Here is a 26,790-nt window from a genome sequence, read left to right on the forward strand (position 1 = left end):
CATTTGTGTTTAAAGATATTCCTGTTTTAATTTCCAACATTGAAAATACATACACACACACACACACACACACGCACACTCCATTAGTTGTCAGTGATGAATGTCCTCCCAGGCCATGTAGCCTCTGGTTAAGCTGTGCTGACATTCACGGAATATGAGTGAAAAGGGCAAATAATGTCTTATATTATGAAAATAGTTTTGACCTGACTAACCCTCTGAAAGGATCTCAGGGGCCCCCTCAAAGACCACACTTTAAGAACAACTGCTCTATGCAAATGTTTCAAAGAAATTTTAGATATAGACAGATAATTGCTGTTGCAAGTGATTGTATCGTGAGCAGAAGTATTACCTTAAAAATGCCATCATAAGCACAGTCTTGTATTTCCAGGACCTTCATCATTCCAGGCACAAGGAATACAAACATATCCCCTAGGTGTACTGGAATACAAGAAAGGTTGAAAATCATTCGACCATATTTTTAACCTCCTCCACCCCACAAATTTGAAAGCTGCTTTGCTTCCTAATGAAGAGGTTTTTTCCTTTTAATTCGGAAGACAATTTGATGTCTCGTTTCAGGTATGTGAGCTCTTTGAAAGCAGAACGCTGTTGTTTCCATGTTCTCCTCATTCGGAAGATACGAAGGCACAGTTCCTGCCTGTGATTTGGGCAGGGCAGTGGCTGCCGTGTGGCCACTTAAGTATTCTAAAAGAGGTGAGTGTGTGGCACTTAACTCAGCCTGGGAGAGGGAGGAATTAGGCAGTGCTTCCTAGAAGTGACTTTTGAGCTATATAGGCATTAGGTTGAAAGGCGCATTCCAAGTGCCTAGTGATCTGTGGCTGGTTTCTAAACTGAATTGTACATAAGACACTGTCTGGTATCTTACACCTTTCTCCAGAGCTCTATCCTTACTTTTGAATACTTGTTTTCCTTCTCTCTCCCTGCCCCTCTCCCCCTTAACTGGATGGGATATGAAAGGAAGTCAGAATGTAGGAATCTCTCTGAGTGGCAGAATAGTAGGATGGGCTTACCAATACGTAATGTATGTAGTCAGTAAATTTATCTCTAAAAACTGAGTTCCTGTTCTGTTAAAACACAGCTAGGAAATCTCAATTTTGTTGGGTGCATGCTTTCCCAGTGAATGGATTATGTTCTTGTCTCCAATCCAGTATATGTGGATTTAAGGGCATCTCCTAAGGTCCCTTCAGACAAGAGACCCACATGTAGGCTTGGGAATGAACAGGGGGGATAGCAAGATGAGAATCCAAGTTCAAAGAAAAGATGCAGTGACTGGTTGGAGTCTTCTTTCCAAATCTCGAATTCTTATCTTGCATTTAGATCTATTAACCATTGATTGCAGTGCAGCAAGCCTATGTAAGCCTATGTTCAAATCTCTTAAAGCTTCAAAATAATAAATTATTATTCCCTTAATATCTTAATATGCTAGGACAGTGTTTTAAAAGCTAGACTTGGTCATGTTCTTCTGGAGACGAAGAAAATAGAGTCCTTGAAGTCAAGCTGACTCTGCTTTTAGCCTCCTAAATGAAAAGGTAGATAGAACAGGTCTTGTTTGCAAAATAAAGTCAAGACCTACTTATCTACCAACAGTAATTATATACCTTCCATTGTCTTACTGTAGAAAAATAGCAGTAGTAAATTTACAGATTAGAAAGGGTAGAGAAAAAGAGAGTGAACCCATGAGAATCTTACTGTATTCATTGATAGGAAGGTGACTAGACACTAGAGACGTCCTTTAGGAAAGAGGAGAGGACCTTTCTTGTAGTGTGGCCTTCAGACGGTCCAGGCAGTTTTCGGCAGCTAAACTTCCCTGGCTAGAAACCCACAGTCTCACAGAATGCCACATCGTGGTGCAGTGTACCGGGAGCAGCTGCCAGTGTGTGAGCTGTGTGAGATCAGGATTTTAACAAATTCTGGAGGATGAGAAATATTTTATTGGATGTGTACAGTGATTGCTTATCATCGTTTTAACTGGTAGGAACTCAATTATTAATCATACTTTCCCAAATAAAAGGCAATTTAATTTTACCAGAAACCAATGTCATTTTATATCCCAAGTCTAACCAACTTTCCAATCCCATCTAATAAGGGTGCCTTAAATTCTGAGTGTTCTGAATTACTAAACCCATTATTTTACATCAAGATTCTGTGCTTGTTCTACATTCTCTTTCCCCTTTGTTGACAGTATCCAAAGCTATGTTAGTAATTGTTCAAGAGTTATACAGTGATGTCAGTAAAGCAAAGAACAGGACAGATTTTGATGCCTTTTAACTGCCCAGTGTCAGGGATTGTGGCCGCAGCAGTCTTTAAAAATATCTTTTTTTTTGTTTGTTTTTTAACAGATTTATCAGCAGGTTGCAGGTGAACATGGCCTTGAGGTAAATCTGCTCCTTGAAGTTCAGTTTCAGCAGATTATTCATAGTATTTTAAGGAATTGGAATATTTTCAAAAACCAAGTTTTGTTTGATTCTGTTCTAGACTTATTTTTTCTTCTTGTAGAAGATGAGAGAAAATTTAAACAAAAGTTCTCTATGCTGAATAATTAGGATGCTTGAAGATGGTCATCTGCCTTGCTTAAATCAAGTGGATATTAAATGTCAAAGCCAATTCTAGATGGTTTTTTCTTGGTCCGATAAAATTTTACCAAAACTTCCTGGGTGTCAAGTTTTTATCCATGTTCATATTACATGTGAAGTACTCCATAAAGCCTAGATTAATTTGAACTCTGATTTCAAACCTGCCCTATCTGTGATACCCTACTTCCTATTCCATAGTTTTCTACTGCCGTAGCCGATAACACTTTTGAATACACACATATGTATATTTTAACTGTTCATAACTTAAAGCATCTCTGTGCTTACATCAGCTGTACCTTGTTTCAGGGTAGTGATTCAGCTTGGCAGGTCAAGCTGTGTGTGTGTGTAACAACCTGTAAGATTTGTCAAGGTGAGTTGTTAATTCAGGAATCTGAGCTGCTGTTCATACCAAGAGGCAGAGATTAGAGATAGGAAATGAGAGGTGTTCAGCGTGTCAGACTGAGTGTGCTGGAAAACATGAAAGTTTTAAAGTGAAAGACTTTCCAGTAAACACAGAACTGTAAGTGGTGAGATGAGGGGCCTGTCTGTTCAGAGAGGCATCCGTGGGACACGATGCTGAATTGTCTCTGGGAATTGCTTCAGAAATGGAGTCATTTGCTCGGCATCTTGACTCATAAGCTTGAGAATAGTGTGTGCAGCATTTTTGGGTGGCAATTAGAAACCTGAACTGGAGAACCAGGAATGTAGCTAAATGGGGCTGGGCACCGAGGTCACAGAAAGGCATGAGAGCAGTGAGGCAGGGCGGCCAAAAGCTGCTGGCTAGAGCCCACTCCCGCCAGGCTTGGCTCTGCACTTCATGGGCAGATGTTTTAAGAAATTGTTGTGCATTTGCTATATGTCACACACTGCTCTGCACTCTCACGTTTGTCATTAAATCTCATAAGACAAAAAGCTATTCTTTTTCTCTCTGTTTAAAGAGAAACGGAAGCTCTAGAAGATAAAGTGACTTTTCTAGAGTTATAAGGCAAAGTAGCTACAAAGTAGAAATCACACCTAGGTCTTGATTTTAAATCTGGTTCTCTTACATTAATGGACATTCCTAGAATCAGTCGCAACTAATGTTTTCTATTTTCCCCCATCTATCCTGCCTCCGTGCCCCCAGTACACACACATAGTGAAAGCACCACATTTGTGTGTAGGCTTCTGTGGGATGCGACGTGTGTTGTGTAAGTAGTGTTCCATCTCCCCCAGTCTCGCTGTCAAGCCACAGATGCCTTCCTTGCCCTCCCTCCCACTGCCTCCCCTCCAGGTTCTCTCCGTCTCCTGGCCTACGGCCTTTGCTGTCCCTCCAACGGAGAACAGAGAGGCTGAAGAGTAGTGGTTGGATGAGGAAGATACTCTTTTATTCAGTAGATATTTCGTGTGCACCTTTATGTGTTAGCCCTTGGGAACTGAGTGATGAACAAGAAAGACACCGTCCCTGCCTTCGTGGAACAGGGCAGAGGTCCTTTCACCAGGGGAAATGGGTAAATACTGTGAAGGAGGAACAGGGCGTTATAAAGAGTGTGCACTGTGCCACTAAGTACTGGGAATACGGGAGAGAAGGGCACGTGGCTTCCTGGGTTCCCTGTGGACAGTTTCCTGCCTTCTCAAGTGTGTTCGTGGCCGACTGATGAAATGTCACAAGGGTGCTGGGGCTGCTGCAGCCACTGACAACTTACGTGTCACTCGCCGCCTCCAGATCTGTAGGCCTTGGAGACTCGGTTATTTTGCAGATAACAAACCGGTCAGTACAATTTGACAATCTGAAAGACCTCTGAGTTCATTTAGTCTAAGCCATCATTTTACAGCCAGGCCTGGTAATGACTAAGCATCACAGAGGTGCACGGGACTAGAACCCAGGTCACGTAAAGCGAGTGGCAGTACACCAGTCTGCCAGATGATCACATGAGCTACAAGCGGTGCTGGGGCTGCTGCCTGAATAAAAAGTGGGCGGCAGAGCAGACGGAGCCGGGCATCGGAATGCTCTAGTAGAAGGTGATGTGCTTTGGCACTGCAACGCCATTGTGTATCTTTAGACACCCAGGCTTTTCCAAAGAAAAACAGGGATGCACAGACTGGGGGAGCTGACAACTAAATGTGTACAGATGCTGAGAAATGTCCACGTTGAAAAATGACAATTTTGAATTTTCATAGTCTAACAGAATGCCAATCTTCCTTGGGGAAACTGTTATTCTTATATCTGGAGTCATCTTGTTGTGTAGAAATTCATAGTTATGCCTGAAAATTAAATGTTGATATAACAGATCTTTAGAAATTCTGTAGACTAGCTACTTACAGAACACTTTTATGTTAATTTTCAAAAACTATGATTGTGTTATTACATGACTACTAAAGTAAGAGGCCTTTTCCAAAACTATCTCTTCTAAAATTTGTCCTAAGAAACTTATACTTTTAAACTCCTTGTTTTTGGTCAACCTCTCAACTAAGAAACTTACATACAGTATAATAAACTCATATTGCATCAAAAGTTGTATAGAAATAGAATGTTTTAAAATTTTGGATTTCAAGGTTCAGATGAGTCTTTCATAATAAGTAGGTTTGAAACAGGGAGCCTCACAGTCTTTCATGTAATAAAATGGGCCTTTTGGTATAATCTGAGCACAAGTGCTCTAAGGCACCCAATTCTTAAACTTTCAAACTGAGCAGGGCATCTTGGGGGCCTGTCACCCTTCAGCATCATAGAGCTCTACCCCTCTTTCACCACCCTCTGTGTCCTGTATGCTTTGAAAAAATGGCCAAAACCAAAACCAGCCCCAGGAATTTCCTAACCCTGCCATCTTCCGATGTTTGAAGAGCTCTGTGCGCCAGCAGGTTTGTCCACACGACGCGGTCGAACACTTGTAATACAATCTAAATGTGTCAGAGCCAGCCGGCCTGTCTCCATCCCAGTTCACCCGTCTTCCCCTAGGCTGCTTTTCTTAACCAAGCAGCCACCAGATGCTAAATGAGCCCTTCCCTCACCAGCAACAGGGTCTCTGACTGAATCGCAACGTACAAGTCAGCGAGGAAACCTTACCCTCATCCTCCACCCGCAACCCTGTCTCTTGTACATGGGAGTGCAAGAAACTTCTGCTCTGGCACTCGGCTTCTTGCCCTTCCTTTTTTATCCTAGCTCGTGTTCCCACCTCTCCTGTCTCCTACCTTCCCCGATCCCCACACTACAGACCCTGCTCTTCCTTCATGCCCTCTCAGTTCTCCTGTGCCCTGTTACCATTCTAGGACGAGAGACTGATTTCCAGCATCACTCAAGGCAGAAGCTCCGAATAAAAGATCCAGCTCAGTGCACAGTGTTTCTCGCATTCCCCAAACTGGGTCTTAAGTCCAGTAGAGGGTACTATAGTCTAAATATCTTCCAGGGGGAAAGCTGGTCTTCCCACTTCCAATTGCCTATGACAAACTGTTTAACTAACCATGATGGAGGCTCGTGGGCAAAGAACACCAGATGAAACTTTAATAGGATTCAGCAAACCAGCAAGCATCAGAGGCTGCCTAGTGCCAGGGGTGCGGGGAGAGGAGTGTGAATTTTTTTTGGCAATTTTTGAGATGAAGGGAGGTTGCAACCATGGTCTTCTAGGTCTGAAAGTGCCCATTGGCCTGGGCCTCCTGGGGCTTTACCAGCTGTGTGGAACCACCCCGTGTGTACAGGACGGCGCTCAGCAGCAGAAGCAAACCAGTCAGCCTTGCCCTTTAAACCTCTGCCCACATTTTCTTAAAAAGATGGAACTGGGGCTTCAAAGCAATGTCCATTTCTAAAACTGAAGCTGAGCACAGATGAAATCCAGTTGCTTAGTGGCTGCGAATGCTGTCAGTGGAGCCCACCTGGTTTTGAACCCAAACTCAGAATCTGTGTTGGGTGGAATACTTAACTGCTGTGAGGCACAGCTTTCTTATTTTGAAAATGGGATAATACATTTGTGAGAAGGAAACAAGACAGTGCGTGGATGAGTATAGAACAGTGCTCGGCACACTGTCAGCTCTGCATGAACGTTAGCTGTTTTTGTCTGACAGAAAAGCACCCAAAGCTGTTCTCTCCCTTCTCGTCCGGACTGCAGGGAAAGGGGCTGAAAACAAGTCCTGAAACATCTTAGAATTTAGAATATTTTCTAGCATGTACTGTAGGCCTTAGTTTCTTGTTAGTGAAAACCTCTTTTTTCAAACGTGAACTTCAGTCTGGGGTATGTAGACTGTACTTTACCTTGATAATGCCCACGTGTGCCTCATGCACCAGGACAGGCCGTTTGCTCCCAGGTCCTCCTGTCTGGGGACATCTTCGAAGGCCACTCCCACTGTGTAGTCCAAATGCTCGTCCACCTCCACCTCCCAGTAATGGCGCCCTCGGACTGGAATTAGATTCCCCATGACGGCGACACACCTGGTTTTAAAGTGGAAGCATATGTGACTAGGGGTGACCGCGCCTGGCTGTGTGGGTGTGTGGCGCCGACCGTCGGGGCAGGTCAGTGGTGGACCGCACTTGTGGAGGGAGGTGCTAGAAACAGCTCCCCCCGGAGGGTGGTGCACCCCAAGCTCTCTCAGCCCACCCGCTGCTGCGGAAGGTAGATTCCCGCCAGTGACGGGACAGGAGGGGCAAACTGACTGAAAGCTCTTGTTTTTTAAAATGATGGGGCGTTTTCGTAACAAAAACAAAGGTGTAGTTCACTTGTTCATAAAGAAAGGGACTGAACCCTAACAGAACGCAGCAGTCTGGGGCACGGCCTTTCTTGTGCACAGCCCCTCGGAGCTCCGTTTTCCTTGCCAGATGGGATGCTGCCCAGTTCATGAATCGGTGAATAAAGCCAGGAAGATCTCGTTGAATTCTATTTCCTAACACTGGTATGACCTTTGTTGCTCCTTACTTCCCACGCCCCCCAACCCTGCGGTGGATGGGCAGAGGCGGAAAAGGATGCTGTTTTCCAGTGCACCTTATGCAGTTCTGTTTCACACTGACACATACATAGGTGCTTAACATGTATGCAGTCAAAAAGCCAGCCAGGAGCCAGCGTCTGAGGAAGAGCCAGCTGCGGGGACAGTCCAGGACCCAGGCAGGGAGGCTGCACGCAGTTTTCCGTCAGTGGCCCCTCCGGCCCCCACGTGAGAGCCCCTTCTCTCAGAAGCCTCCTGGCCCTCAAGTCAACCCACTAAGACTGCTCTTCGGTCTGACTACCAGGAAGCTGAGAGCCACGTTTAATGTGTCATCGTGGAAACAGAATTAACCCTTGAAGTTAACCTATCTGTGTCTTTCATTTTCTTCCATGCTTTGATTTTTCTAATTCAGTGGTATGTATTTGCTCCTTGTTCTAAGTCTTCCTTCAGTCTTTAGAAAGAAGAAAGATATAAACAAATCATTTCGACACTGACTGAGTACAAGCTCTGGAAACGGCTCCAGACCCAGACAGAGCCATGTCTGATGGACCACCGCTCCCGCCAGCCATGCCTAGCACAATCGCCACTTCCGCCAGCAGCTTCCCGTGGGCTTTCCAGCGCCGGTTCGTCACCAGGAGTTTTTAAATAAGGTTTCACATGTGAGAGAAAGCGCCAGGCTCAGCATTCGGAGTGCAGGGTCCTTGTTTCTTTCTCCCACGGCGTGACAGTGTGACCCTCATGCCATGGCTTTGTGGCCTGACACCTCCAGCTCTGGCAGCCCAGGGCCGGAACTTGAGAGGCCACATGTCCCTTCTGGCAGTACCAGCCTCTCCCTACCATGCCCCTTTCCCTTCACTCATTTCTGGGACTTCTTACCCTCTTCCAGGCTGCATCAGTCATAATTCGATTTTGCCCAAACCGCAGCATGATTAGGGAGGTTCATAAAATTCTCTAGTGAGTGGTACACAGCACTTACCTAGAAAAGCAGGTGTTGCTGGGGGGCGGCTCCCTTCCTGGAGTTTTCCTCTCACTTCGTACAGCTGTCAGCCCATCCTCAGAAATGGTCAGCCAGGGATGGCATGTGCGCTGGTTCAGGCGGAAATAGCTGCCTGCAGGGGAGCAAACCCATGGAGATCCGCAGCCAGTCGCCCCTCTTTCTCAGCACCGCCGCCATGCGGACGCAGGGAGCACTGCAATCCCGCCTTGGCTTACCGATTAACACAGGTCAGCCTGGACCTTACATAGTAATGACCCTCATGCTAATGGGAGTGGCAGTGGACACCGACTGGGCGGTGACTGCTAAATACTGAGCTAAGCACTTTGCATGTTGTATCTCGTTCAATCCTCACAATTACCCTTAGAAACAGGTATTATTTCCACTTGTAGATATGAAAACTGAGGCAAAGGTGGTTAAGAAGTCAGCTGGCAGAAGCCAGAACTCAAATTTGAACCCTAAGGCCCTCTGATTCCAGAGGCTGTGCTCTGAACCGGGGGTTGTGAAAGTCTGCACAAAGACAGCATTTCTGACCTACAGGGACTGGGGACTGAGGGACCATTCAGCGATCAATATGACGAAGGTCAGCAAAATTCAACATTCAACTTTCTAGTAGGGCAATGGGGGAGAAGAGATGACAGCCATCCCCAAATCATGGTCAAAACAAAGCTCGGCAAAAAGGGCACAAAAAATTTAATAAAAACTTACTTAGTAAAAATTATCCGTTACTTAGGAACATAGTAACTCATTCTCCATTATTGTCTTTTGGCCAAATTCTTAAGTTCCTGTTCTGCCACTTCTCATTGTCTCACACCATAGTTCAAGCATCACCATCAAGCTGTTCACAATATCGTCACAATTTGATGCTGGAAATTTTATTTGCCATCTAAGCTGACTGGGAAGAAGCAGACAGATTCTCACCCTGCATCTGACACCGTGTGGCCCTTACTGCCTGCTCTCTAGTCCCAAACAAGGACGACTTTGGAATATATAACATTTTTTGCTGATTCAAGTTCACTTGAGTTTCTTGCAAATAATGTCTTAAAAAATTATTTGAACAAACTAATTCAGAGACAGCTGTACAGTCAAGAGCTGGCAGTACCTTTCGCCTTGTTCTCTTTCACTGAAATATTCAGCCAGAATTTGACGTTTCAAAACACCAAGTCAGCACAGGAAATTAGAAGTGCCAGCCAACCACAGGAGGGCCCTAGCACAATACAAAATGCTGCGCTGGACCACAGCCAACACCTCCCACCTTAGGTGGCATCTTGTTTTTCTATCTGTATGGAAGGAATATAAGTGGGGACTAATCACAGACCTCTCCCCTGGCATTGGAGACAGGACAAAATTACACGGTCCCTCAGTGAAAGATCCTGGTCAAGGGACGTCATGCCCCGAGCCCTGGGCCCAGGCTCCCTGCTCCTGCTTCCTACCCACACTGCACCCAGCTGGCCTGAACTGGACTTGCTCTGGGAGGGTTGGGAGGGGCTGCTTGGCTTCAGTGCACCTTGGCAAAGCCCAGAACCCAGAGCCACAGCAGTGCTGGGACAGCAGATGTACGGAATGTCTCTAATCACGTCCCTACTGACTCAAGACTTGGACATGAGATGTGACAATCTGATGACATTATGATGGCAAGTGAGAAGGGAGGAGGAGCTGGACCTGGGCATGTGGGCACCCATGAGGGCAGACGGGGCCTGGGAGGAGGCAGGCGGCAGGTCTAAGCTGGCGGTGGGTGGGGAAGTGTTTAGGCCAATGGCAGGAATGGGGGGATGAGCCACAGCCCGTGACTCTTTCTGGGATTTCACACAAATGCTGACCCAAGGGTCGTGTTCAGCCTGTGAGATATGAAGTATCTGGGCCACCCAGGTCTACTGTGACAAGCTTCTAGGCCACCTGGAGAAAAACCTTGAGTTCTAATGCTTGCTCAGGCAAAAACTGCTATGTGATTTGGACCTTCAGCCTCCCCACCCGTAAAATGGGGCTGCAGGGCTTTGATCAGCCCTGCATCCCTTCCCAACCAGACTTGCCATGTAGCCCTCTCCATGGACATTAATTTACTTTCCAATGAAGTCATGACAGCACTGGGCCTGCCACAACATGGCCACTGTGGGTCCCAGGGAGCGTGTGGCGTGGGCACAGACCTGTGGTGTGGACCGTGGCGGGCTCGCTCCTTGCGCTGGCCCCCCCCATGCCGAGGGCGCGCACGTAGATCGTGTAGCTCCTCCGGGGCTGCAGCTGCACCAAGGCCTCGCAGGTGGGGATACCCACAACAGACCTGGGCAAGGATGCAGAGCCACGGTCACGCCAGCCAAGCACCGGGCTCTGCCTGTGAACCCCTGCAGCTCTCCACCACCCAGGGGTGAGTGTGAGCCTCCTACACGGACAGTGTCCTTTGTACCATGAACTTAAATGGCTTGTTTTTGCCTCATGCCGTTCCCACTCTCCCCCTTGAACCCGGCATGGTGGGCCTTTCAGTTCCCGCGCCTGCGGGCGTTCCCGCATGCACGGTCCTCAGGCCCGGACCTCCCGTCTGTCCAGCTCTCGCTTTAACATCCATTCCGTGCAGCGTAGCTCCCCACCTCCCCCACTGATGCGTTTCTCTTTCCTTCACAGCACTGTGTTTCATGCATGTGTTTGTCTTTATGTTTTCCCCACTCGACTGTCAGCTCCTTAAGAGCAGGGAATGTGTCTCACTCTGACCAGAGACCAGAGCCCTCAATACTTGTTGAATGAATGGATAGTAAACCTTCGTTGAGCTAAAAAAGCAAACCTGAGATTTAACCATTATTCACTTATTGTTAGCTCATCATTCACCTTCAGTAACAGCGGTCTCGTGACTTCTCACGAAAACTAAGCAACTTAAGATTCAGGTTCCAGTGTGTCACAGAGTTTGACCTCCTCTCTAGACTCCACACACTTCTGAGCTGTGTCACCGTGTCAGGTGCGAGGCCTCTCATGCCCAGCAAATGCCCCTCGTGACTCACTCGGTGACGCCCGAGGCTTCTGGTGTGTCTTCCTGGGTCAGCTCCAGCGTGTACGAGTCCACAGGATTCAGGTTCCCAGACTCCCAGCAGATCAGCGCGGCCTCCTCGCAGCTCCTTATCTCTTTGTTCTTTATAATGGGGGGAGAAGGTGCTAAACACAGGGGAAAAGGAGAGGTGAGTAACCGTCCCATCTCTACCCAGCCTTTCTGTCCAGGGCACGGACAGAAACGTCACAGCTACTCTCTCCCCGCAAAAGAAATTCATGCAATAAAAAGCAAACCCAGTGCCACAGACTGAATGTGAACATCCCCACCCCGCAACCCCAGTTCATACAGTGGAACCTAGTCCCCAGTGTGACGGCATCTGCAGTCTCTGGAAGGTGACTGGGTCAGGAGGGTGCGGGGCGTTTATTATAAAGAGACCCCAGAGAGTTCCTTTGCCCCTCTCCTGCATGTGAGGACACAGCAAAAAGACAGCTGCCTGTGGGCCGGGCAGGGCTTTCGCCGGACAGTGAACCACGGGCGCCCTGGACTTCCCAGCCTCCAGAACTGTGAGAAATAAACGCCTGCGGTTTATAAGCCGCCACGTCTGTAGCCAGAATCCCAAGACACCAGGGGATCCCTGCGAGGTGTTCCGAGACTGGAGGACAGCTGCAGGTTCACATGGCCCTGTGATCAAGAGCAGTACTTTCGCCATTTTGAGAGCAACTATGAGAAGATGTATGCCAAACAAGGCATGTAGATTAAGTGTATTAAATGGAAGAAAAATACACAGCGATTCCTGTCCATCCAAATAAAACCAAGAGCCCTGCCACATCGAAAAAGCTGTGACTCCTGTGTCCTCTGGAACGAAGGTCTTGCTAGAGAAACAAGTGGCCCCCTTACCTGTCATGTACACTGCACATTCACTGGCAGGGCTGAGTCCAGCCCTGTTCTGAGCTGTGACCCAAAATTCATACTGGGTATTTGGCACAAGGTTTGTCACTAAGCAGTATGTTTCTTTGACAGTCATTGTAAACTCTGAAAAAAAAAAAAAGACAAGAATTCAACCCCCAAATAGGCCAAGTGGTTGCAAATTCGTTGTACTGAATCCCCCTGTTGTAGATTACAAAGCTGGCCATGCATTTTCCCCAGCCGTCTATGCACGCCCTCTGCCATGGACTCTGCTGAAAGAGAGTCAGTCTTTCTCACCATCCAGCTGGGTTTAGCCATGTAACTTCCTTTGGCCAATGGGACAATAGCAAACATGACTCGAACAGAGGCTTGGGAAGTGGGTGCACAGGGAACACTTCCGCTTGAGCCTCCTGCAGGATGAGACCACATGGACAGAAGCCCTGGCCATCCAAATCATTCCAGCCATCACAGCTGAGGCCCCAGATACATAAGCAAGGCCATCCTTGACCATCTAGCCCTACTCATGCTGGCCCAGACCAGAGGGGCTGTCTAGCCAACTCATAGAATTATGAGAAATAATAAATGTTTGTCATTTGAAGTCAAAATGGTGTATTGTGTGTAGGGGTGTTGTTATGTATCAAAGCTAACTGCTACACCTCCAAGCCTCCCCAGACTCTTAAAGACAGTGATAACTCATTAATTCACCCTCTGATACAAGTTCCTTTATAACAAAGTGGCCCGTTTAAAAGATCTTAGATTGCCATGGCACAGCCCCAACACAACAGCTTTTCCTGTGTGTCTGCAGAGGGGGCCAACAGGGCTGATTCACGGCCTAAACTGTGATTAACTAGTTCTGACTTGGTCCCCAACCTCCTTTTTCCCCTCCATGCCCTTTTTAGTGCTTAGACCACTCTTGCCCTCGCTCATCATCACTTAAACTTACTCCTACTTTTCTCAAGAATTTCCCACCCTTCCTGGTCTCCGGGCAGACAAAACCATCCTCACCTTCTGCACGCAGAGCCCTCCACCTGCATGACCTGGCACAGTGAGCAGAGCTCTTGGCAAGGAGCCAGCAGACTTGATTCTCATCCTCTGTCTGCCATAAATCACGGTGTCTCCATGGACAGCTCATTTGTGTCTGGGTCTCACTCAGCTTCTTTGTCCATAAGATAGAACTGAGTCCTTTCCCAGCAACCTCTCCCCACCACCCCACACAGGGCAGGCCCTGAGTCCTTCAGATGCTCAGCTGGGGCTCCTCTCAGCAGAATGGCTTATCTATTATGTGGGGTGCGGAGGAGGCAGTTACCCCAGTCCTCCCCGCAGACCAGTCAGCTCTACCTCCCTGGGAAGAGGCAAGGCCAAGAGGCGCCCACAGTGGGGCCACTCCCAAGGCCTGGCTCACCCGGGAATGCAGATCAGACCAGCAGGTGCCCTCACCCATCACTGGGGGCTGCACGCTGACTTGCCAGTCTCTCCCAGCGTGGTGTCGCTTTGAGGGGGACCCACCTGCCCTCACGTGCCAAGGCCTGTGAGGAACCCACCATTCCAGCTAGGTCTCCTCAAGTGACGCCACTCTCCCTGCACACAGTGTGGCCAGAGACTCATCTCAAGGACAGTGCTGACCTGATGGTGCAGATACACTCCAGACACCTCAGCCTGGCCTCGTGCCCCTCATCCTCAGTCAGGCTCGTCTTCTGCCTTTCTGCCATGCTCACCTGTCAACATCCCATCCTCTGGGGCATTCCAAATGGCAAGCAGATTCATCCCATGCCCCCTTCTCAACTGGTAGGAAGGCAGCACCCAGGCCCCCCAGGGCCTCCACCACTTCAGAGCGTGACTGTGCTCCTGGCAGAGGCTCACCTGCTTGGTCCTTCCCAGGCGAGCTGTCCCGCACTGGCCTGCAGGACAGCTGATAGCTCTCCACGGTGTCGTCGGAGTACAGGCTCCAGCACACTCGGACCGAGGAACCCGTGGCTGAGTTGGGGGCCTGCGGGTTGATCACTGGGGCAGAAGGAGCTGGGAAAGGAAAAGGGAGAAAAACAAACACCAACACGGAGACTTGAGCAGAGGCGCGGGTGGCGGTGGCCCCTTTCACAGGACCACTGGTCCCACAGTGCGCCCATGGGCTGAACAAATGGACAAGGATGGGTGACCAGACCCCAATCCTGCTTTAACGAAGGTACGTGAGCTTGGGGAGGAGGGGGTGGTGGCAGCTACTTAGGCAGGGCATGGCTTCCAAGTCCTGCACTCGCTATGATCCTCCACCCCTCCCATGCCGTCGAAGGGGTAGGACAGTCAGGCCCCCGGGACTGCTGCCCCAGTGAGTCTAAGAGTGGCCCCTGAGGTTCATTCTGGGATAATTTATGGTGGGAAAAAATCTAGAAACATCCAGCATATAACAGCTGGAGATTAAATAAATCAAAGTATGGAGCCATTAAAACCACGTTGGTCTTTACAAAATCTACGTAAAGAAAAACCTAAAAGGATATGTACCATATCGCTCACAATGTTGGGTGCTGGTGAGGAGGAAAGGTGAGCTGTCAGAAAAAACGCTGAATTCTGGTATTAATCTCAGAAATAAGGAATCGCAGTATTTTGGGGAGCTACCTGACACCATGTGACATGTACATACAGCTCCTCCTTTAATTCTCATCCTGTCCCCATGAGGTATTCTAATGTCCATTTTACAGATGTGGAAACCACGGCTCAGAGAGGTGAGGTCGCACAGCTAGGAAAAGGCAAGGCTGGGATTCCCACCAACTCCACAGGATTCCAAAGCTCATCTCTTAACCACCGGGCTGGTTAAGGAAATAAAATGCAGGCTCCTTATCCGGCATCGATTAGGAGAGCAGGTGTTCACAAAGCTCTCCAAACAAAACTATTTTGAGGCTGCTGGAGAGTGATGGTGGACACTGCCCCCTGGAAGGTCAGCCTCTGGCCTCACCCTTAGAAGCCATAAGGACAAAGACATGAAGTAAGAGGGACAAACACTCGTTTCCAAATCTTTCTGGTTTTTCTAGCCATCAGCGTTTCTAACTCGAGGTGCTGCGTACGTGGGATGGTGTTGATGGCGCCCAGCAGCTGCTCCACATCGGAGAAGTCCAGGGTCTGGTCTTCCAAGGCCGGCTGCGTGGAGATTTCCACGTCTGTTTTGGTCTCCAGGAATTTTCTAAGTCTGTTGGTATTAAAAAAACCCACTAATAAGAATGGAGGGGGCACCCTCCTCTGGGTCCATCCACTGTGCTGAGCCCCAGAGCCCCAGGAAAAGGGAGAAAAACAAAGACCAATGAGCAGACTTCAGCGGAGGCGCGGGGTAGGGCGAGGCGCCTTTTAGAGGGCCACTGGTCCCAAGGTGCATCCAGGGACCTTTAATACATAAAGGGGGCTCTGCTGAAACTTTCTCTAACAGGCTGCTGGGAGCCTTCTGCTGTCTGCTTCGGTGACTGACCCAGGAGACCACCTACACAGATGGGTGGAAATGGTCTGTGCATTCGAGGGGGAAGAGGTGGGGTCATGCTAGAGAGTGGGGCTGGGGGGACAGGTTTTGACAAGCTCCAGATCCACACCCTCTGAAGGACCCCTCAGGTGCTGACCTGGAAGCTCCCACCCCCCTGCCACCCCAGACCTAGGATGTACACTCTCTGCGGCTTCTTCACCACAGGCCAACCGCCCTCATCCTGCTAGCCGTGGACTAGGGCTCGGGTCCTCTAGCTCCTGCTTCCCGGCAGTCACGGGGCTTAGGTGGCAGGGGCAGAACTGGAAACCAGGTCTGTCTTCTGACAACACCCATGTTCCCAACCCTGCAGTGTCCATGTTGCTCTACAGACTTTGTCACTTCCCACAAAGCAAACCCTGTTTGCAGTAAGGAAAGCAGGTTGGATGGTTGGATGCCCACGGTCATGGGTGTAGCAGGACTTGAGCTCCCGTCTGACTCTGACATGCGTGTTTTCTGGGTGCTGGCACAGGTGGGGGACACTGGGACACTCTCTGGGTCTTGGCTCCTCCTGGTGAAACGAGGGGCTTGTGGAGGAGACTTGCTGTGGGCTTGCTGGCTAGGCCTCACCGCACTCTCTTCCAGCCCTGATTCTGAGCTGCGGGACCAGAGGGTACTCGTGAGCCCTCACCACTGTTCTGCTTATTCTGGGGGCAGACACAAAAGCTGAAGCTGGGAGCACACAACCAAGCAGAACTGAGTGTCTTTGGACAGCCGGAGGTATAAGGAAAAGAAGTAAATACACGTCAGAACAAAAGTATTACCTGTCAGCCATAGCCACAGCATCCTGAAACAGAGAAAAAGAGATAATATTAAATGGATTTTGGAAATAAATTTATTTTCCAAACTATATAATAATATAAACTATTTAAAAACTTGGAAATTAGGAAAAAGAAAAAAATCGGCCCCATCCCTCACTCTAACAGAGCCACTCTTACGAAGCCTGTACCGGCCCTTCCATGACTGCTGCTTTTTCCCAACAACATGACACAAGCACTTTGCTCCTTACAAACGGTCCCTGGGCCCGTCGATGTGAAAGCTGCGTAACAGATGGCTGAGGGGGACGCCCATCCTTCACGCGGCTGTTCTACTGCTGGACACTCTGCTTGCCTCCAGTTTCTCACCCTCATAAATAACAGTGAGACGCCCTCATGTGTACACTGTCTCCACCTTTGGGACTGTCTCGAGATACAGTGGGATCATGGGATGAGGGACCCTGGCTCAAAAGGTCTGAGCACTGGGTGCTATAGTGATGACTGCCAACCAGCTTCCCAGGTTCCATCACGGGTCCCGCACCCCAAGCGTGGCTGGAAGGAGGCGCTCTTGGGCTTTGAGGGACCATGGTGGGCTTGTTCAGAGTGGAAGCCATATCTGGCAACCAGGCAGCTCTGGAGGCTGAAGGGCTCTCCCCCACATCCTGGACGTCACAACTTCCCCAAGGTCCTAGGCGCCTGGTGAAGAAAAGGGACTGAGCTCTGACTGAGACTGAAATTCCCACAGCCCAGGTGCATGGGGGCTTGACGTGAGAGTTAACTGGATTTCAAGGAAATAAGAAACGGATTTTTTGCATTTCTAAGTTTATGAAGTAAGATTTGTAATCGCTGCTCTTGTAACTGGGAAACTGGGATGACTTTTTGGTCTGGACATGCTTCTCCCCAGAGCTCTAAGAGGCCATCTGAGGTGGCCAGAAGCACTGTTCCTGCTCAGCTCCAGAAAGAGGGGACGGATCTCTAGGTAACCAAAACAGAGGAAGAGACTCTGCAGTTGCCTGAGCAACGGTGGAGGGAAGGGGCGAGCTGTGTATGAGCTGCCTAGTCACTCATGGGTGACAGTCCCACTGTCGTGAACATCCAGTGGAATCTAACAGATGCTGACCATGGAAGTCGACTCCAACACCTCCAGGCAGAGAGGGGACAACCTAACCTACTCCAGCCATAACTGTCATTTCAGTTACTTGTTTTTACTTCCTTACTGACCTTTATGAAGTCAACCTTCTCTTGATGACACATCTCCTCGATTGTTTCCATCAGTTCTTTACAGGTGTCCAGATTTTCTCCACAGCTGACCAGCTGTCCATATAAGGCTTCGAGTTTCTCTTTCTTTTTCTCCCCTAGAGCTTGTATTTTTTCTTCATATTTTTGAGCGAGTGTTTCCAAGATCTCGTTGTAATGGGACTCAAAGTTTTGTTCTTGTCTTCCAAAATTCTCCTGCAAGACAGTGGACCTCAGTCATTTCAGTGCATGTGCTGTGTTGACTACAGAGTCATTTGGGGCGTAAAAATATATTTACCCAGAGATATTTTAGTACCCGTCATCTTATCGTCTTCTGTCAGGATGCTGAGGTGGATGCAGTGGGGGCTAGGGACCAGAAGTCTCCAGGTAGAACCCAGGGATAATCTTAACAAAAAACACTGCTTTTTCTCCTGGCATCATTTTGCCATTCCCCACTCCCACTCTCTACCCCACATCTGTTTTGGCCACCTCCCATCACCATGACAACCCACCAAGGAGATGATGAGTCAGCCCACCAGTGGAACCTTGGACCTGAAGACAGAAATGTTTGCTGGGGCAATTCCCACCATCTGTCTTTCCCTCCCGAGCTCTCGACATCTCATGACCCCCTCCTCCACTCCCTGATGTCTGGATTACACAAATACCAGGACTACACAAATACTCATATCGACTAAGAGAAAGATGGAGGGGGAGGGGAATAAGGGTTGTGACAGATGGTGCTGCCTAATGGATGAGAAAAGGTAGGAAGGCAGAGGGAGGGTGGTGACAGTACTTAATCCGGGAGCACAATGGATGAGAAACACTGATTAGAGCATATCAACTCCTGATGTCCATTACTTAGACTGGAAGCACAAGAAAGCTCTGTGGGTTCTGTCTGATGTCATCCCTATCAGATAACAGGGTCATTTCCAAAGAGGCTCTGATCAATCATTCAGGGGTGTTTACTGAACATCTACTATGTGTAAGCCTTGCTCAGAATGGCAGAAGAGAGGAAAAAACAGCAGAGTGAAAAAGCAAAAGTTCAGAGTCCTCACTGAGGTGAAGATACTCTGATCTGAGCGTGAGCTGGCTGCTCAGAGTGTAGGGAGCTTTGTCCTGGACGTTGGGCACTTATCCCTCTTACCACCTCCCTGGGCTTGGAAGAGGAAGGGTTTGTCCCTTCTCTAGGGGATCAGTGCAACAGCTCTCCTCCCTTTTAAGATTTGGGGTGAAGGAGGTCTAGCTTCATGGAAAGGGGCCTGGGCTGTTAATTCATGCAAGGTGCTCCTGTTGTTTCAGTCCGAGGCTGCATTACTAGAAGTAGAACATCCACATGAAGGGAAGGGAGAGGGAAGACCCCTGGTCCTCAGTCCTGGTCTACCTCACCTGGGTGGCAGCAAGTATCGTGTTAATACACCATGCCTACTGGGCACACCCAGGGGCCTGTGATGTGTTTGGGGACAGGAACGGAAACTTGTTAATCTTATGAGAAATAGGTAATAGCTGAGAAAAAGAATACTTATCAGTGACAAGATGGGGGTCTTGCAAAGCTGTGCTACGGTGGCCCATGAGAGTCCCGCTTTGTAGTAGGACTGGGGATATAATAACGCAAAGACACGGTCTCCCTCCCGAAAGCCTATGGTTCTGCAGAGAAAGCTGGCAGGTAACTGGTTCCGTGAGGTGTAGGCCCAGGGTGCTGTGGGAGGGAGGGGTTTGAGTGGAGAAGGGCAGCAGTGGCGCCACATGCTCTAAGACAACGGATTCTCTGCCTCGCACTGGACGCAGCTGCTGCCCCAGCCGCTGACGGAAGCAAGCGTGTCTGACGGGCTCGGCAGTGGGCTCTTACCTCTACAGTGATAAAAACCTCCTCTAAGTGACTTGCAAAATTTTCCATCTCGATAATTTGCTTTTCCAACTTGTACATGTTTTTGTGAATTTCATCCTATCAAACAGAGGATCACAAGAAGACGTTAATGCTACATCTTTTCTCTTTTTTGTAGAAGACACTTGAGATTTGCTCCCTGCCTACATACTTGAGATGTAGATGCAAGAGAAGGGAGGACCAGGGAGACCCATTTACCTTGGCACTTTCCAGTGCTTTATTGAGTGGGGTCACCTCATGCTCTCTGTGTTCATCAAGAACCTTCTCCAGGGCTCTTATTGGAGTTTTGCAAGTGACACAGAAAACGTCAGCAGCTTCTTCCTCATCTTCCTCCTCTGGGATGACGTAGCACTCATACTCCTCGCTGGCTCGGCCATGCGTGTATCTGTAGGCTTCCCGCAGGTCCTGGCACTCGCCCGCTGAGCCCCACACTCTGAAGCTCAGGTCCTCAGCCTCAGCTGCCTCTCCGCTAAGTCTCCAGCCCCTCTGCTCACTGGCTGGTTCTCCCTCCGTCATCATGTAAGGAGGATATTCTGAAACCTCTATTCTCGGCATGTTTTCATCAACAAACTCATCCCCTAATTCGTGGTCATCTTCAAGTCCGTATAAGTGGACAAGTTCATCCACTTCCTCTTCGAGGTCTCTTCGAGGCTTACCTTTTGCTAGGCCTCTTGGTTCACCAGTCATTTCGGCTTGGACGACTTCTCTTCTCATCCTACTGCTTTCTTCTGGGAAGATCTGCAGCCTGTCTTCAGAGTCGTACGGATCCACGTGATAAAGGTGGAAGTCCCTGGGGGCAGTCGGCCTGTCCAGCTCCGGCGCCTCCTCAGCTCCCTCCTCCATTGTCGCTCCGGAAGCCCTGGCAGCACCTCTGCACTAGAAAGATCCTGCCTGGGCAGTTAATAGTGGATATTACGGGTCCTAGGACACAGAAAGAGGAAGACAACTCCATTTCTGAGAAGGTCATTGCAGGAGATAATCATTAGATTGGGCTCAACTCATTTGTAATTTTTAAAAATCATCTGAGCAGCTGAGTTGGGGTTTTAAATCTATAAAGAAAGGTTTGCTCTCTACTGGAGGATTTTTAGATAACGTAAATTTTCTAAGGGGATTCACAAGCAAACAATTTTGAAGACCACTGATCCACACACACAAAAAGGAAGATCCTTTTTGTTTAGAGAAGCAGTTCACCCCCTCGCCCCCATTTAAGTCACAAACAGGTACAGTTGACATTCAAATATTGGCCTAAATTTCCATGTACCAGAATGGCTGCACCATGGTAATCGACCTGTACAAACACTTTATTAACACGTATTCGTACATAAAACCAGGATAATGCGAGCTGTTTATCTTATCCCCTAATATCCTTTTAAAAATAAATTTATTGAAATAGAATTTAATTACCGTAAAATTCACCTGTTTTAAATGCACAATGCAAAAATTTTTAGTAAATACCCTGAGTTATTCATATAATCATTACCACAATTCAGTTCCAAAGGCCCCCTTTTTAAAAAAATTGTGGTAAACCTAATCCTTTAAAGAAAGATACTAATATTATTAAACTACTCCAACATGACACATATGAAACGGGTTTTGAGTAAAATAACAAAGCAAAAAAAAATTTTTAAGGTAGTTGAGCACGTTTTCCCCCACAGCCATAACTTTTATGATCCAAACAGCTTCCCTTAATTTCCACGCATGGGCTCAGAGCCAGCAGCCAGCTGTCTGCCTTGCCTACTTGTTCTGCACAAGTTGTACTTGTACGCAGAAGTCAGGTTCAGTGGCTTCCCCTATCAGCTTTGCTTATCTTTCTTTGTGACCTGCACTAACAGAACATCCTTTTAATAGTCCAAAGCTATTTTTAAAAAAGCCATTCATTTGTCTTCCTGCTATTCCCATTTTTCATTGCAGTTTTTAATATAACATTTTCTGACGGCCTAATTGTGAAATCCATGGACAGAGTCCCAGGTCCTCTTGACTGTTCTGGGCCATTCGATCCTGTTGACCCTCCCTTCTCCCCATGCTCAGCTATGCTCTCCTGCTGGCCAATGGCTGCTCAGGTCTCGGCTGAGTCCCACGCCAGCTGCTCTTCACACGCTGGCATTCCTCAGGCTTCCATCCTATTTCCTCTTCTCACTCTCCACCTGCTCCAGGTGTTCCTGTCCACTTCTCTGCTGATGGCTCCAAATCCCTGCCTCTGGCCCTAACCTCAGCCCCACACAGAGGCAGAGGTTTAGAGGTCAGTTGTCTTCCTGGACCTCTCCAGTCATCTCAGACTCAGCACTGCCCGATGCAGCTCATCACCTCTCACTTTCTCCACCCTGGTGTCTGCTTCACAGTCCCCCAAGTGACAAGGCTGCAGTCACATCCACATACCACACCGAAGATGCCTGGAGGCCCGGCTGGCCGAGCAGACTTCCAAAGAATCCACTGTCTTCAGCCTCTCTGCACCCTGGCCTTCAATGTCTGTGACGACCTGAACTGATTGTCTGGGTCCCAGTCCCCCCAGACCTTCCTATTATAGGCCCTCTGTTTCATCCCTCTCCTCCAGACTCCCTCTGCAGAGACCAAGGATCCCTTGGCTTTTCTACCCATGCCCTCGGGGGAAAGAACTCAGCTCTCTGTTGAAGTCCAGTCAGAGATACACTTTGCCCTATTGGTCCAGATCTCCCTGCTCACTCCTGTGGACGGGCAGCCAGGCTCCCCTTGCTGCCTGTCCCCACGCCCTCTGATCTGTCCTGCAAGCCACAGGGAAAGGCTAAGGGAGGTAATGAGGGCAGCAGAGGACTGACCTTTTCCCATATCTTGCCCCACTTTAGGAAGGTGTGACCCAAGAATAAGAGGTTCTGGATCCCAGTGACAGAGACCTGAGCTGAGCTTAACGTGGAGGGCCACCTTTCTTCGTCTGGGACTCTGCACTAAATACCACTCCCAATCTCTTCGTGGCTATAACCCTCCTTAGAAGTCCCTTGCACACCCCTCAGTGGGCTCACTCCAGCTCTTGCTGATGGCAAGACAAAAACACCAGAACTGAATGGCCTTCTCTGACCATGGTGGGGACAGAGGGTAAGTGACAACACACGGGCCTGGTGAGCCCATGGGGCTCTTCTCTCTCTTCCCTTCACTGTGAGGTCCCCACAGGATGCTATTTTCCCATTTCCTCCATCAGCACCACTCAGAGGTGGAGTTCCAGTAGCCATTAGGGGACAGAGACACTGCTATCCTAACTCTGTGCCATGTGTACAATTGGTTTCTGGGTCTGGATCCCAAGAAGGAAACTTTACCCGAGACTCCAAGACGGCCCATAACACTTGGAATTCAGAAGAGCTTCAGTCCCACTCTCTGACACTCCCAGACTCTTCATGAGGAAGAGGATGGTAAACATCACTTCAGCAATGTCTCTTAAGGCTGAGGACACAACCATGCAGGATCAGCCCGCAATGTGCCAGTCCGCTGTGTCCTGTACCAGCAGCAGGTCCTTGGGGACCTGGTCCATCCACTAGGTGCGGGGGAGGGATGAAGATAGGCCACTCCCAGAGGCAGCATCACAAAGCAAGTGGCTCTGGGGCTGGCGCTCTGCCTCCCCAACATCGTGACTCACGAAGATCCGAGCACCTGCATTTTCTTTTGGGTCAGTCCTCAGAACCCTGCCCACCATTAGACCCTGGCTGAGGCAGTCCTGGCTTGTCCTCACCACCACGGCCTGTTTTAGGGATGAAGAAATGTGGCTGCAAGTGAAGGAGGACACGTCTTCTCCCAACAAAAAAGGTAATTATGTGTAACAGTGGAGGTGGTAATTACTCCTGCTGTGGTAATTATTTCACAATATATACATGTATCAAGTTGTTACACTGTACCGTAAACTTACACAATGTTATATACAAATTATGGCTCCATAAAGCTGGAGAAAAACCCCACTGCATAGAAATAATGTCTTACCATTGACACTTGCTTTGGGCTCTGGCATGGCATCGTGGAGAAAGGAGGAGGGGAATGAGATGGAGGGCAATTAGATCTAGAAATGGAACCGGGTGTTGGGGTGGAGAGGGTCGCACCCCCTCTCCAGGGGTCTCTAACTAGCCACCAGCAGCAGTAGGTCTCCTGAGCTCAGCAGGTCCCCTGTCTTCACTCCACCTGGGCTCCTGGCTGCTGTCTCTACTTCAGGGGCACTATGAGCCCCACCTGGCCATGCCAGAGTTTCAGAAGTCCTGGACCCAGCATGCTGTGGGCAACACGGAGTGACTTGAGAAGTCTGCACCCACACAGACCGTGTGGGGAAGCCTGAGGTCCTTCTATGACTCCAGCTGAACCCCGCCACATTCAGTGTCCCAGCACTGACTGTTCATGGGGCTGAAGAGGTGTGGATTCAAGAGAACAAGACTGTGCCAGCCAGATGCTGGGGTACAGTGAGTGAGACATAATTCTTGGTGAAAAGGAGGCCCCAGACATGGGAATAAGCGATGGCTCTGTGTGGGGCTGACGCATAGCTTCTCGGAGGCACCACTTCCCTCTGTCCTGGAACTCCAGGTACCTCCCCCTCCTAAAGCACAGGCTCTGCTCACACGGGACAAAATCACACTGTTCCGCTCCGTGGCTCCAGTACCCTACCTGAGTGCCATATTGGCTCTCCGCGTGGCTGTCCCTAACCAGCAGACAGCCCTCATCATTTTGCTTTGCTCGGACTGAAGTGGTAGGTCTGCACATCCTGCATTCTGAGGACTCCATTGCTGACCAGTCTCGGCTTCCCTGGGCCCCAGCTCCGCCTCCCTGCAGTCTTACCTTCTCCACTGTTCCTTCCGACCACCCCCGGTATCCTCCCACGTAGGTCCCAATCAAGGCCCTGGCTCAGGCCGTTCTTCCAGAGCCCCCCGCCTTCCCCATCTCACCACCGCTCCTTAAACCCCTGCCCATCCACCACGGCCAGTGCCTGTCACATCCTCCATGGGGGCCATGGCATTCCTAATATCCATAATAACAGCATGACACCCACTCCCTTCAGCACCCAAACTAGAGACCAGGAGCTCATCCTTGACACCACTCAATCTAATGAATGCCCGATTAATGCCGACTCTGATTCATGCTCCTCAATCTTCAAGTAACGTCCCTCTGTCCCTCCCCACGGCCACTGCCCCTGGATTCACAGTCCTGCGCCTGCTCTCTGTCTCTGCTACTTCCCAGCAGTGTAGCCTTGGGAAGATCATCTCTCTGGGCCTCACTCTCAAGAGTCCGTGAAACAGGTTTATCAACAGTTTCTACCTCATAAAGTTGGCATTTAGATGAAATAACACAATGTATGTAACATGCTTAGCATAGTACATGGCTAAAAGTAAGTCCTCAGTAAATGTTAGCTGTTATTGTTGTTGTTGTTATTTTATTATTATCTGGACCTCAGCCTCTCCCACCTGAACGAGGTTAGAAGTCTCCTACCTGGTCACTCATGGAGGGTGAGGACCAGGGCCAGAAAGTGAAGTCACAGTAGTCACAGCAATGCAGAGTCATCTGTGGCCACTGCGGGATCATTCTATCCTTTGAAACAGCTGGAGATAGGAGAAGCCACCAAAGCAGAGCAGCCTGAGGCCCAGGCCCAGACACTGGCTATGAGATCACCCCTGCTCGCAGCAAGAGCTCTCAAGGGACCTAGGCAGAGAGGCAGAATTCCAGGATGGATGGTCCCTTGCAGAACATCAGATTGCATTTCCTGATTTTAGGATAGCAAAACTGAGTTCCTGTAAGGATAAAGAGCTGATTTCACTTCACAAGGGTTGATCTGGGGCTACTCTGTATCAAGCTCTGTGCTGGGTGCTAGATACATAGCCAGGCAGGTGAAGAGTTGGATCTGGACGACTAAACCACAACTATACACTGAGGAGTGGCTCACTAAAAATAACACGTTTCCACATGCTACCAAAAGGGAGAAAACCAGAATTCTGTATGACCAATAAATCATGAGAAATTCTTTCTACCAGAAGCTGGAAAACACTGAGCGCGAATGCTAATGAGACGTTCCTCCACTCCAGCATTTGCCCTTTGAACACAAACACAAACTGGTCTGGGAGCTCAGGTCACAGTAGGAACTTTGCAACATACCCCCACAGGTGACACTCACTTTTCCTGCTCGACATTCAGATTCTTTCGGTTTGTTAACAAAATATTCAGAATTGGGGGAGGAACATTAATAATAAATTGTCATTTTAAAAGTTATAAAACTGAGGCTTAGAGAAATAAAGTAATAAATCACAGTCTATACTGAATATAATAGCTAAATAGCTTCTACTCTATGGCATAGGCTGCAGTTAAAAATAAAAAAAACATTTGCAAGTCTCATATGGGAAGTGTATCCCTGTGCTTTAATTAGAAAAGTCTCCCCCTAAAATGTTTTTTAACCATTTATGGGTCACGGGTGCCTCTGAGCATCCACTGAAAGCTGTGAACTCTCTCCTCAAAAGCGAGTCCATAAAGTCGCATAGTTTTGTATATAATTTTAGAAACACATCCAGGTAGCCCTAGCAATTTGAGGCACAGCTAAAAAAATCTGCTTTAAAGTGTAAGCTGTACCATTATGCAAAATAGTACAAATCAGCTTTACAGACACAGTCCAAACCTGAAAACTCTATGGAGGACGGGGTGTGCATGACAAATGCAAAATGATGACAGTGCTGTTTTTCAGTATTTGATTCAAAGCATGGAATTACGATGTGTCAGCACGCACATTTGGGGTTCCAAACTGTTCTAGTAAATGGGCTCCTACACTAAAAATACCCTCAAGACACATGGCAGGAATCACTAGCCTCTCTTATCTGCACCAGAGGCTTTCACTCTGTACCCAACACCACATTCAGTAAAGGTGAATCCTTGCTACAAAAAGGCACAGAAAACATTCACAGTTTATTGTAATTTACACATTTGCAATTTATGATGCTATCCCTTCCCACCTAAAGGAAAGATATTGCATTAACAGTGTGGCATTAAGTTACTGAGTTTCAATAATATAATCTGCGTTAGAAGAATGTGACTACCCAAAAACTTGCCTGCTCTTCTTTTCACGCTGAGGCCGTGGATAACTGCTAGAAAACTG

At 48.6% G+C, this 26,790-nt stretch overlaps 1 protein-coding gene, 1 long non-coding RNA gene and 1 other non-coding gene across 4 annotated transcripts in view; 2 read left to right on the plus strand and 1 right to left on the minus strand.

Moving 5' to 3' along the window:
- The window catches only part of LOC102892806, a 3,910-nt gene extending 1,242 nt beyond the window's left edge, over positions 1–2,668 (plus strand). Inside the window, exons 2-4 of the long non-coding RNA XR_001517385.1 lie at positions 577–711; positions 2,358–2,393; positions 2,494–2,668. This is a non-coding gene — a long non-coding RNA (uncharacterized LOC102892806). The remainder of the gene's footprint in view (positions 1–576; positions 712–2,357; positions 2,394–2,493) is intronic.
- FSD2 (fibronectin type III and SPRY domain containing 2) overlaps positions 15–26,790 on the minus strand; it is a 27,922-nt gene continuing 1,146 nt past the window's right edge. The window contains exons 2-13 of one of the 2 annotated variants that reach the window (XM_025050029.1): positions 19,914–20,636; positions 19,680–19,775; positions 17,819–18,049; positions 16,607–16,629; positions 15,403–15,524; positions 14,210–14,365; positions 12,341–12,475; positions 11,457–11,607; positions 10,614–10,747; positions 8,452–8,584; positions 6,811–6,987; positions 15–438 (exon numbers count right to left, since the gene is read on the minus strand). In XM_025050029.1, coding sequence (XP_024905797.1) covers positions 363–438; positions 6,811–6,987; positions 8,452–8,584; positions 10,614–10,747; positions 11,457–11,607; positions 12,341–12,475; positions 14,210–14,365; positions 15,403–15,524; positions 16,607–16,629; positions 17,819–18,049; positions 19,680–19,775; positions 19,914–20,558 — 2,079 coding nt within the window. In that variant the 5' untranslated portion in view covers positions 20,559–20,636 and the 3' untranslated portion in view covers positions 15–362. Of the gene's footprint in view, positions 439–4,542; positions 4,833–6,810; positions 6,988–8,451; positions 8,585–10,613; positions 10,748–11,456; positions 11,608–12,340; positions 12,476–14,209; positions 14,366–15,402; positions 15,525–16,606; positions 16,630–17,818; positions 18,050–19,679; positions 19,776–19,913; positions 20,637–26,790 lie in introns of those variants that run through there. The other variant, XM_025050028.1, reaches the window with a different exon arrangement.
- On the plus strand, positions 1,481–1,607 carry LOC112484156. The gene has a single exon (XR_003047904.1).

This window comes from Pteropus alecto, unplaced genomic scaffold (assembly GCF_000325575.1).
Source record: "Pteropus alecto unplaced genomic scaffold, ASM32557v1 scaffold60, whole genome shotgun sequence".
Lineage (NCBI taxonomy): Eukaryota > Metazoa > Chordata > Mammalia > Chiroptera > Pteropodidae > Pteropus > Pteropus alecto.